This window comes from Scyliorhinus canicula, chromosome 7 (genome assembly GCF_902713615.1).
Source record: "Scyliorhinus canicula chromosome 7, sScyCan1.1, whole genome shotgun sequence".
In the NCBI taxonomy this organism is placed as follows: Eukaryota; Metazoa; Chordata; class Chondrichthyes; order Carcharhiniformes; family Scyliorhinidae; genus Scyliorhinus; species Scyliorhinus canicula.
The window spans coordinates 111,187,219-111,199,787 of NC_052152.1; the positions used below are offsets into that span (position 1 = coordinate 111,187,219).

Genomic DNA, 12,569 nt, shown 5'->3' on the forward strand with positions numbered 1-12,569 from the left:
AGCGGAGCCTTTTGATGGACTTTGGGGGCTACCTCAGTTATTTTCTGAGCTCTTGACCCACCTAGGGGACCACCATGACGGGTAGGGGGGTGGGTTGTGAATTGGGTTTCCAGCCTGCTAATCAAATTGAAGGCGGGCAGTGCTCTGAGGCCTCTGGTGAAGGATCAGAGCGTTGCAACGTGTTGTTTTTGTCTCGACGTTCTATTCTTGTAAAATGGAGAATCCTGACCCTAGTCTTTGATCCATAAAAACATAGAAAATAGGAGCAAGAGTCGGCAATTTGGTCATTCTACATGATCATGGCCATAACTCCTGCACTTTCTCCACACTCCTTGACATCTTTAAAGTCTAGAAATCTATTTCCTTCTTAAATATATTCAGTGATTTTGCCTCCCCAGTTTTCTGTGGGAGAGAATTCTGCAGGTTGACTATCCTCTGAGTGAAGAAGTTTCTCCTCATCCCAGTCCAAAATGGCATATCCTGTATCCTGAGACTGTGACCCCTTGTTCTAGACCTTCCGGCCAGAGGTAATAAAAGCTTTGCATCCAGTCCTGAAATAATCTTGTGAATCGGTGTCCATTTTGGTTTCATTACATTTCTATGAAGCATCTTGGAATATTTTTCTGCATTAAAAGGCTACGAAAACTCAGTTTATTGTCGACTGTCTATCCAGAAAATGCCCTAATTTTTCACAGCTCCCTGTGCTTGCTGAGAAGATAGGGAACCTTCCTGCTCCCAAGCCTCTTAAATTATGCACCATTGGGCAAGAATGACAAGGCAACTGTATTTCAGTGTGGCATCACTGGTCTTCATTTGAAGAACACCCACTCAATTTTACTAACATTTAATTAAGTTTAGGAATTGACACATTAACAGTCTCTTTAGGAAACAAATTTAATTCAATCTTAAAATACTTGTCTTGTTTTTATGATGCATGCTGACAGCATCGTTGTTGTTGGACTAACCTTATTGATAACACATTTTCCTGAGATGAACACACATCTGCAATGCATCTGAAGCCTTATCCCGACCGTCTTTAACATGTCCTATCTGACCTTTAACCTCCAGGTCCGATGACCCCATATGTAGTACAGAGCATATCGTATAGTATCTAATAATGGAATCCTCAATCACAATGTGCTATTATCGTGACAATACTGTTTTATTAATTATTGTAAAATTGGAGATTTACAATAACTTTTAAGAATTTCAAAGCTATGTTATTCAGCAGCAAGACCTATAAACACACTCCTTGCCCTTGCAAAGGAGAACTTGATCCCTTTTGTAAATCAGTGGCTTGAAAAACTAAAACACATACCTCTTCTTTCACCTGAGGAAGGAGGAGTGCTCCAAAAGCTAGTGATTTGAAACAAACCTGTTGGACTTTAACCTGGTGTTGTAAGACGTCTTACTGTGCTCACCCCAGTCCAACGCTGGCATCTCCACATCATTGAAACTAAATGTCATAGACCAGGAATTTCCATGGCGTGTTTTCCGGTGGCGGAGGTGGCTCGCCATTGGCTGGAGAAAATGCCATACCATAATCTCCTATAAGTGGAAGAATGGCCCCAAATGAACTGCTCATTTGGAGAGTCTGTGCAGACACAATGGCCAGTATTTTCTGCCCAATGTCAATGGACTTTTGGCTGCTCTCCATATTTTTGCTCCCACCAGCGATGTGCATCGTCACAGGTGGAACAGAAAAGTCCCAGCCGCCGTGTCCAATGGCCTCCTTCTGCGCTGTAACAATTCTCTGACCAACCATACATGTGGGAAAGTTGCACTAAATTGTAAAATACAATTAGGCAATCAAAAAAGATAGCGCAGGATATTTTTAGAAAATTTGGGAGCCATCTATAAATATTGAGAGGCTTGGAGGATGTCAGAGATTTGACTGAAGTCACAGGTCAAGACTGCCTTCGGTCTTTTCAAAAGCTGATGGCAATCCATGTCTTTGTAGCATGTTCTACTTCATTGTAGATTCTGAGCAATTACTTTTTTTTTAGATCGGTTTTCTTTCTCTCATTTGTGCCCAACTTCTAAAGTAACCCTGCAAGCAGTAGCCACACCTTTTGTGTTGAAAAGAACCAGGCAACGAACAGCTATGATATTACTGTATTTATTATTTATTGCATGGATTTCCCCAATCAGTGAGGCACAACAATGATTTCTGGGGTGTTGTTGGGCCACAAACAATTGGGAAAGAAGGATGAATGGGAAGGGAGGAACTGGAGGGATGAAATCAATAATTCCATAGGCACTCATTTTCCTTTTCCATCAACACCAAACTATCGATGTTCCTCATTGCAACTATGTTCCACTCATGGGAAGGGGAAATAATGTATCTGATGCATTGCCGTTAAATGCTTTCTCATTCTCCTTTTTACCAGCCATTATAATGGCATCCAAAGTTTAGCCCATACAGGCTTCCATATCTGATCCTGAAGTGCTCGGACGTTGGGGAGGGGTGGGACAGGCTGGTGTACCAAATCCCAGTGGCGTCATATTGTTACAATCAGAAGCAAGTCAAAGACTCTCTATGGTCATTGCCAGCCGCTGTGGTCACTGCTCATACGAGGAGCAATCTCTGTACGGCAAAACTTATAATATAAAAATCTTTATTGTCACAAGTAGGCTTACATTAATGCTGCAATGAAGTTACTGTGAAAAGCCCCTAGTCGCCAAATTCCGGCACCTGTTTGGGTACACAAAGGGAGAATTTAGAATGTCCAATTCACCTAACAGCACACCTTTCGAGACTTTTGGGAGTAAACCAGGGCACTCAGAGGAAACCCACGCAGACACGGGGAGAATGTCCAGACTCCGCACAGTGACCCAAGCCGGGAATCGAACCCATGACCCTGGCGCTGTGAAGCAACAGTGCTAACTACACTGTGCCGCCTCTCACTTCTGTCAATCCTGGCAACAGTTGTGCTCTTTATTTTGCAACCTAACTTGAATACTGGTGCATCACAAGTGTAAAACTAGCACTCCCGGGTCTGCCATTCAACTAGCTCTCATTTAAATGTATTACAATCAGCTTTCTAGGGTCACGGCTGGCAGATTTAAACAACGGTCAAATCTCTTGAGGTAATTTTTTGGGGCTTGTGGGAGATTGCTTTCTACCGAGATCTCTAATAGCTGAACAGATACTGACTGACACCATTCCACAAGGCAAGGGAAAACAAAGCCAATGTTGTCACCCTGATGTCCCCTTCCATCAACGTCCCTTCCCTAATCTATTGCCAGCTGCTCCTGGCAACAACCTTGTTTGTAAGCTGAATTCCAGTCAGTATAAACTTTAACTAGAGTGCAAATACTATGAGTCCTGCGAATCGATAGTCCAGGTCAAGTGACAGAATACATAAAATCTTTCTACATTGTGTATTTCCGGTGCCATCCAAGATGGCATTTTATATTTTAGCTGGTTTGTTATGTACCTTCACCGAAGTAATAGTTGCCTCTTCACCACCAAGGTAAGTAAGGTAACTAACAATCTTCAGAGTAATTTGCATGTTATCGTTTATGGTGTTGACAATAATCAAACATCCTCTCAATCAAACTGGAATGAGTCACACTGGGTTTGATTCTTGCTCGTTGTTCGATCACGGAGGAAATTAAAACAGCTTGCATCAACCCACTTTGGTTTCAACCATACTCCTGTACTTACAGCCAGCAGAGATCATTTATGTGGATCAAATAAATCTTTGTCGCATTTGATCAATATTCAACTTTTGAATATGAAATGCATGTGTGAAATCATCCATTTAAAAATGGTTTGCAAATTATCTTCAGAAGCCATCATTAATGCACCATCATATTGTTTGTTTTTTAGAGACCAGGTTTTGTCTATTAACCCTCAGTCGGATGAAGAGATTCAATTTGTCAAACAAATATGCAGCCAATATCAGGTAAAAAGTTAGCCTTTTTTAGGCATTAGACAATGTTTTTTAACAGTTCATTCATTTTACCTTTCACTGAACAATTTGCTTTATTTAAAAAGTTGTTTAATTTCCTTTTAACCAAGATGTAGTGTCGTTCCTCATTGTTCAGTTGTGGAATTGCTCTCACATAGTTCCACTCTTACCTATCTGATTGTACACAGAACAAAATTACTTCTTCCATTTCTTGAGCAGCAGTAACATTCTGCTGTTCCACATTCACCAACTGGCCACTATTTATTCTTCAGCCAAAGTTATTGTTATCCGTGGTATCCTACTGTACTCAAATTGGTTGAATGTTTCCCACACTATAACAATTACAATTCAAAAGTAATTACTTGGCTGGCAAAGCGCTTTGGGAGATCCTGAGGGCACACAAGTTGCTAAAGATATCCTCATGTAAACCAGTTAAATCGGTGCCACTTTGGTTGCTCACTCCAAACCATCAGATTCATAGCACCACATCCCAACCTAGTTCTTTTGGTAGAGTATGTTCTCTGGGCTTCCTGGAGAACTCTAGTCATGTACAGAAGCAATTTTCTGCTCTGCATACCAATTTAACCACTACCTATAGAGGGTAGATTTTCTTTAACTTTATCCATGCTCGCAATAGCGTTGGCAGCAACATGTAGAGCATACATTTGGACACTTCACTGTAAAGTTTTATTCCTTTTGCATCTTCTTTCACCCTTTGTGATAATTGTATCCCTTGTGTAATCCATATTTGATACTTCTCTCTTTCAAACTGTTTTTCCTATATATACTCATGACTTGAAGAAAACAAAAAGAAATTCCGTGTATAAAGTTACATAATATTACATCGGACTGAATTTTTACCTTCGGTGAGAAGGGGGTACGGGTGGCGGGAGGGAGTCAACATCAGCCTGGGTGTTAACGCGACGCAGATTGGCCATCCAGCGTGAAATGTGCTCTGTGAAAGGCTGAGCGGCTGCCGGAGAGAGCGGGAAGAGGGCAGGCGCCGAGAAAAGGAAGCAGATGGAAGCAGAGTGTTTCAAACATGAGTCCCTCAGGGGGGGACAGCCGCTGCGGAGCTGTCTGAGGGAACTGCTGATCCGTAAAAAATAAATGGCAGCAGAAAAATTACGCCACGAGGGTCTGGGCAGCACAATTAAAACCCAGACCTCAGTCTCCAGACACATTTGTTAATTATATTTAAGCTCTGACTTTCATCTCATCCTGGATTGAGGTTGCAGTTATGCCACCTGGCCAATCGACCCACCCACCAACCATAAAGGCAGACGGGCCATACTTTTGAGGTCCACCAACAAAATAGAAGAAAGGAAATAAATTTAGGGACAAAGGAAAGGGAAGCTCCTGTTAGGGGGACTGCCCGAACATAGCAAAGATCAATAGAAACTTAAAAACATCAAAGAAGAGCCCAATTAATGGGGTCAATAAAGCACCCCAAACCCTGCAGTGCTCATGGGGCACAGAAGGCCTCAATGGTGCCCGTGGACAGCGCATGCTCCCTTTCTAGGGACACCCGGCCGTGAATGTAGCCACGGAAGAGGGGCAATCTGGCCAGACAACACCTCGGTTGCCCCGCTGTCTGGACCTATAAATGGCGTGCTTCGCAAGGCCCAGGAGCAGGTTCACAAGGAGGTCCTCCGAAGGCAGACGGGTCATATAAAATCCCAATCAATTGATGTTTAATTCATTTAAATTGGCTTCTTGATTGTCAGCGGGTGCACTTTGGACTCGCACACGTGCCTGCCAACCAAAATATTGCATCAGGGTGCGGTGACGTCCCCAATGTCTTCGCGCGCAGTTTTTTTGGATCGGGGTGTGCCTGAACTTCATACATAAATTTCAGGCCATAGTATTTACAAAATCGGAACAGACCATTTGGCCCAACAAGTCCATGTTGGTGCTTGTACTCCATATACCTCGGCTGACACTCCAAGTGCAGAGCTGCAGGAATGACAGCTGGGGTGTCATCTTTCAGATGTTAAATCAAGGCCAAACGATTCCATGGCAATGTTGGGAGTAAAGCAGGGGAGATCTCGACAGCTGCCTGGACAGTATTTAATTCCCCAATCACCATCATTAAAACAGTTTAGCTTGTAATCATTGTGTTGTGTTTTCTGGAAACTTGCTATGTACAAATTGGCTCACATTTCCTACTCTTTAACACTGACTCCTTCTCTGGCTGTGAAGCAATTTGGGATATCCTCAGATCATGTAAATTGGACTCCTGGTGACGGGGATGTGCTGAGCAGTCGCACATCAGGTGGCCTTCCTCTATAGGACAACAAAATAGGCACTTTTGGCTGAATATAGCCCGCAATGTTGGACTTAAACATCCCCTCACCCTCAACGATAACACGGACGATAAAAATGCCAGGAAGCAGTAGCTTGAGAGGCCGCAGGGACATCAGAAATTGCCGCAAAGGACAGCAGCTCGGACAAGCAGGTCAGCGGACCCACGAGGCCAGGAGAGGGGGAGACCAGCGTCCCCTGAAGTTCTCTCCCCCACCCCCGCCAGGTGATGGATGAAAGACCTTCCTAAATAGGGAACTAAAAGAGATGAAAGATGAGATCAAGGCCGAGATAAAGGCTGCAGTCAAGGTGGGTAGGCACTCGCCACCATGCAGACAGCGTTCGACAGCATGGGGAAGAGACTGAAAGGCCAGAGGAGCACAATGCGGGAGCTGGAAAAGGCATTGACGGACCAGAATGACTAAATTGCCGCCCTGGAGCCTGAGATCAAGAGGTTGGTGGCGACACAGGGGAGTCTGAAGGGGAAGGTTAAGGACCAGGAGATTGGTTGAGGCAGCAGAACATTCGAATTGGGGGCAACCAGAGGGATTCAACTGCAGAGACCCAACAGACTACGTGGCCCAACTGCTGGGCAACCTAATGGGGACGGACAGCTTCCTCAATCCGCAAGAGATCAACAGGGCTTACAGGTCTCTCCGACCAAAGCCCAGGGCTGGGGAACAGCCAAGAGCGATAATAGCCAAACTGCACAAATATCAGGACCGGGACAGGATCCTTCACTGGGCTCGACAGACGAAGGCTTGCAACTGGGAGGGACATAAAATCAGAGTGTACCAGGTCATTGGGCCGAACCTGGTAAAGCGCGGGGCCAAATTTAACCATGCAAAGGCGGTCCTAAATAAGAACAAGGTCAGATTCGGGATGTTATTCCCAGCCAGGCTCTGGATCTCACACCAGGGCAAAGAGCATTATTTTACTGTCCCGTCAGAGGTGGGAGGGTTCGTCCGTAAGAACTGTTTGTACTGGCAGCAAGAGAGGCAGCGATGAGAAAGACACAAAGTAGGTAAAGAAAGAAATGGACAATTTTGCGTGGGACGGCATCGCTTTGCAATGAACAGGGGAGCCAGCTCATAGGAGGGAGGAGACGAGAGCAGCACAGCGCAAGAGAGGGTGAGGAGGAGATAGAAGGGACTCCAGCAGAATGGGTATAAGAGGGGGTTGGAACAACCCTGGGAGGGGGTCCACCACACTAGTGGAAGTGCTGGTGCCAGAAGGTTTGAAAGAGGGGAACCATGGCACATCTCCCACTGGGGAGAGAATCTGGCGAGGGGGGCAGTGAGAGACACAGCAACAGGGGGAGAGGGCAGGGGGGACAGTGAAAGGGGCAGAAGGGGGGAACAAAACGACATGTGGGGGGGAAATAATAATAATCTTTATTGTCGCGAATAGGTTTACATTAACACTGCAATGAAGGTACTGTGAAAAGCCCCTAGTCGCCATATTCCAGCGCCTGTTCGGGTACACGGTGGGAGAATTCAGAATGTCCAAGTTACCTAACAGCATGTCTTTCGGGACTTGTGGGAGGAAACCAGAGCACCCGGAGGAAACCCATGCAGACCTCAACTAGCCATTCATATTCCTTGCTCCTTTCCCTATCCGCAAGTGCCTTGAATGAGATAATCTCCCCCTGTACTACCGCTTTTAGTGCTTCCCAAAATGTGGCCGACAACCTCCCCGTTTCGGTTCAATTCTACATAATCTTTAATCACAGCCCACACTTTATCACAAAATCCTCTATCAGTCGACAACCCCAAATCGAGTCGGGACATTGAAAACAGCGCGAGAGGAGAAACAGCCGGGAGAGTGAAAACACCGCGAGAGGAGAGACAGCCGGGGGAGTGAAAACAGCGCGAGAGGAGAAACAGCCGGGGGAGTGAAAACAGCGCGAGAGGAGAAACAGCCGGGAGAGTGAAAACAGCGCAAGAGGAGTGACAGCCGGGGGAATGAAAACAGCGCGAGAGGAGTGACAGCCGGGGGAGTGAAACCAGCGTGAGAGGAGTGACAGCCGGGGGAGTGAAAACAGCGCGAGAGGAGAGACAGTTGGGACATTGAAACCAGCGCGAGAGGAGAGACAGCCAGGGGAGTGAAAACAGCGCGAGAGGAGAGACAGTCGGGAGAGTAAAAACAGCGCGAGGGGAGAGACAGTCGGGGGAGTGAAAACAGCGCAAGAGGAGAGACAGCCGGGGGAGTGAAAACAGCGCGATAGGTGAGACAGTTGGGACATTGAAAACAGAGCGAGAGGAGAGACAGCCGGGAGAGTGAAAACAGCGTGAGAGGAGAGACAGCCGGGAGAGTGAAAACAGCGCGAGAGGAGTGACAGCCGAGGGGGTGAAACCAGCGCGGGAGGAGTGACAGCCGGGAGAGTGAAAACAGCGCGAGAGGAGTGACAGCCGAGGGGGTGAAACCAGCGCGGGAGGAGTGACAGCCGGGAGAGTGAAAACAGCGCGAGAGGAGAGACAGCCGGGAGAGTGAAACCAGCGCGAGAGGAGAGACAGCCGGGGGAGTGAAAACAGCGCGAGGGGAGAGACAGTCGGGGGAGTGAAAACAGCGCAAGAGGAGAGACAGCCGGGGGAGTGAAAACAGCGCGATAGGTGAGACAGTTGGGACATTGAAAACAGAGCGAGAGGAGAGACAGCCGGGAGAGTGAAAACAGCGCGGGAGGAGTGACAGCCGGGGGAGTGAAAACAGCGCGAGAGGAGAGACAGCCGGGAGAGTGAAACCAGCACGGGAGGAGTGACAGCCGGGGGAGTGAAAACAGCGCGAGAGGAGTGACAGCCGGGAGAGTGAAACCAGCGCAGGAGGAGTGACAGCCGGGGGAGTGAAAACAGCGCGAGAGGAGTGACAGCCGGGGGAGTGAAAACAGCGCGAGAGGAGTGACAGCCGGGGGAGTGAAAACAGCGCGAGAGGAGTGACAGCCGGGGGAGTGAAAACAGCGCGAGAGGAGTGACAGCCGGGGGAGTGAAAACAGCGCGAGAGGAGAGACAGCCGGGGGAGTGAAAACAGCGCGAGAGGAGTGACAGTCGGGAGAGTGAAAACAGCGCGAGAGGAGAGACAGCCGGGAGAGTGAAAACAGCGCAAGGGGAGAGACAGCCGGGAGAGTGAAAACAGCGCGAGAGGAGTGACAGTCGGGAGAGTGAAAACAGCGCGAGAGGAGAGACAGCCGGGGGAGTGAAAACAGCGCGAGAGGAGTGACAGTCGGGAGAGTGAAAACAGCGCAAGGGGAGAGACAGCCGGGGGAGTGAAAACAGCGCGAGAGGAGAGACAGCCGGGAGAGTGAAAACAGCGCGAGAGGAGTGACAGCCGGGGGAGTGAAAACAACGCGAGAGGAGTGACAGCCGGGGGAGTGAAAACAGCGCGAGAGGAGAGACAGCCGGGAGAGTGAAAACAGCGCGAGAGGAGAGACAGCCGGGGGAGTGAAAACAGCGCGAGAGGAGAGACAGCCGGGAGAGTGAAAACAGCGCGAGAGGAGTGACAGTCGGGAGAGTGAAAACAGCGCAAGGGGAGAGACAGCCGGGGGAGTGAAAACAGCGCGAGAGGAGAGACAGCCGGGAGAGTGAAAACAGCGCGAGAGGAGAGACAGCCGGGAGAGTGAAAACAGTGCGATAGGAGTGACAGTCGGGAGAGTGAAAACAGCGCAAGGGGAGAGACAGCCGGGAGAGTGAAAACAGCGCGAGAGGAGAGACAGCCGGGAGAGTGAAAACAGCGCGAGAGGAGAGACAGCCGGGAGAGTGAAAACAGCGCGAGAGGAGAGACAGCCGGGAGAGTGAAAACAGCGCGAGAGGAGGGCGAGCCGGGAGAGTGAAAACAGCGCGATAGGAGAGACAGCCGGGGGAGTGAAAACAGCGCGAGAGGAGAGACAGCCGGGGGAGTGAAACCAGCGCGAGAGGAGAGACAGCCGGGAGAGTGAAAACAGCGCGAGAGGAGGGCAAGCCGGGAGAGTGAAAACAGCGCGATAGGAGAGACAGCCGGGGGAGTGAAAACAGCGCGAGGGGAGAGACAGCCGGGGGAGTTAAAACAGCGCGGGAGGAGTGACAGCCGGGGGAGTGAAAACAGCGCGAGAGGAGGGCGAGCCGGGAGAGTGAAAACAGCGCGAGAGGAGGGCGAGCCGGGAGAGTGAAAACAGCGCGAGAGGAGGGACAGCCGGGAGTGAAACCAGCGCAAGGGGAGAGACAGTCGGGAGAGTGAAAACAGCGCGAGAGGAGGGAGAGCCAGGGGAGGAAAACAGCGCGAGGGGAGAGACAGCCGGGAGAGCGAAACCAGCGCGAGAGGAGAGACAGCCGAGAGAGTGAAAACAGCGCGAGAGGAGAGACAGCCGGGGGAGTGAAAACAGCGCGAGAGGAGAGACAGCCGGGAGAGTAAAAACAGCGCGAGAGGAGAGACAGCCGGGAGAGTGAAAACAGCGCGAGGGGAGAGACAGTCGGGAGAGTGAAAACAGCGTGAGAGGAGAGACAGCCGAGGGAGTGAAAACAGCGCGAGAGGAGAGACAGCCGGGGGAGTGAAAACAGCGCGAGAGGAGAGACAGCCGGGGGAGTGAAAACAGCGCAAGGGGAGAGAAAGCCAGGGGAGTGAAAACAGCGCGAGAGGAGAGACAGTCGGGAGAGTGAAAACAGCGCGAGAGGAGAGACAGTCGGGAGAGTGAAAACAGCGCGGGAGCAGAGACAGCCGGGAGAGTGAAAACAGCGCGGGAGCAGAGAAAGCCGGGAGTGTGAAAACAGCGCCAGAGGAGAGACAGCCGGGAGACACAGTGGTTGCTGATTAAGTGTTTTATTTTTTTTTGTATTTTTACCTGTATTTAAGTTGGGCGGTAAGCTCTTTGTTTTTCTTGTTTTTATCGTAAGTTATCTAGGGGGGATGGCAGGGAAGGCAGTGCAATGTTCCTCCTGCAGAATGTTTGAGGTGAGGGACTCCGTCAGTGTCCCTGCTGATTTCACCTGTGGGAAGTGCATCCATCTCCAGCTCCTCAAAAACTGCGTTAAGGAACTGGAGCTGGATAAACTTCGGATCATTCAGGAGGCAGAGTAACTTCAGGGATGTAGTTACTCTGAAGAATGAAAATAGATAGGTGACGGTGAGAGGGGCTGGGAGGAAGCAGTCAGTACAGGGATCCCCTGTGGTCGTTCCCCTTAGTAACAAGTATACCGCTTTGGATACTGGTGGGGGGTGGGGGACTTACCCGGGGTAAACCAACGTGACCGGATCTCCAACACCCTCGTCCCTGTGGCTCAGAAGGGAAGGGAGGAGAGCAATAGTTATTGGGGACTCGATCGGTTCTGTGGCAACGAAAGAGACTCACGGATGGTATGTTGCGATCCGGGTGCCAGGGTCTGTGACATCTCGGACCGTGTTTTCAGAATCCTTAAGGGGCGGGGGGAACAGTCACAAGTCGTGGGACACATCGATCCCAATGACATAGGAAAGAGTAAGGACAGGGATTTACAACAGGAATTTAGGGAGCTAGGATGGAAGCCGAGAGCCAGGACAAACCATGTTGTCATCTCTGGTTTGTTGCCGGTGCCACATGCTAGCGAGTTGAGGAACAGGAAGAGAGTGCAGATAAACACGTGGCTGCAGGGATGGTGTAGGAGGGAGGATTTCAGTTACGTGGATAATTGGAGCACATTCTGGGGAAGGTGGGACCTGTACAAACAGGGCGGTTTGCACCTGACCAGAGGGGCACCAATATCCTGGGAGGAAGATTTGCTACGGCTCTTCGGGGGGGCTTTAAACTAATTTGTCAGGGGGATGGGAAAATGAGCTGTAGTCGAGAAGCCAGTGTTGATAGTAGTGAGGTACTGAGGAGGGTATCAAGGTTGCAGGAGTGTACCAGCAGGCAGGAAGGTGGGTTGGAGTGTGTCTACTTTAATGCAAGGAGCATCCGGAATAAGGTAGATGAACTTGGAGCGTGGATTGGTACTTGGGACTACGATGTTGTGGCCATTACGGAGACATAGTTAGAATAGGGACAGGAATGGTTGTTGGAAGTTCTGGGGTATAGATGTGTCAGTAAGAGTAGGGAAGGTGGTAAAGAGGTGGAAGAGTAGCATTGTTAATCAAGGATAGTTTAACGGCTGCAGAAAGGCAGTTCTAGGGGGATCTGCCTACTGAGATAATATGGGCTGAAGTTAGAAATAGGAAAGGAGCGGTCACGTTGTTAGTAGTTTTCCAAAGGCCTCCAAATAGTAATAGAGATGTGGAGGAAGAAATTGCAAAGCAGATTATAGATAGGTGTGGAGGTCTCAGGGAAGTTGTCATGGGTGACTTTAACTTTCCAAATATTGATTGGAACCTCTATAGGTCGAACAGTTCGGATGGGGCAGTTTTTGTACA

The 12,569-nt window shown here is 49.1% G+C and overlaps 1 protein-coding gene across 1 annotated transcript in view; it reads left to right on the forward strand.

Annotated features, from left to right (window-relative positions):
* The first annotated feature begins 3,370 nt into the window (after positions 1-3,370).
* The window catches only part of cpb2 (carboxypeptidase B2 (plasma)), a 95,073-nt gene continuing 85,874 nt past the window's right edge, over positions 3,371-12,569 (forward strand). Inside the window, exons 1-2 of the mRNA XM_038802678.1 lie at positions 3,371-3,476; positions 3,836-3,911. Coding sequence (XP_038658606.1) covers positions 3,406-3,476; positions 3,836-3,911 — 147 coding nt within the window. The 5' untranslated portion in view covers positions 3,371-3,405. The remainder of the gene's footprint in view (positions 3,477-3,835; positions 3,912-12,569) is intronic.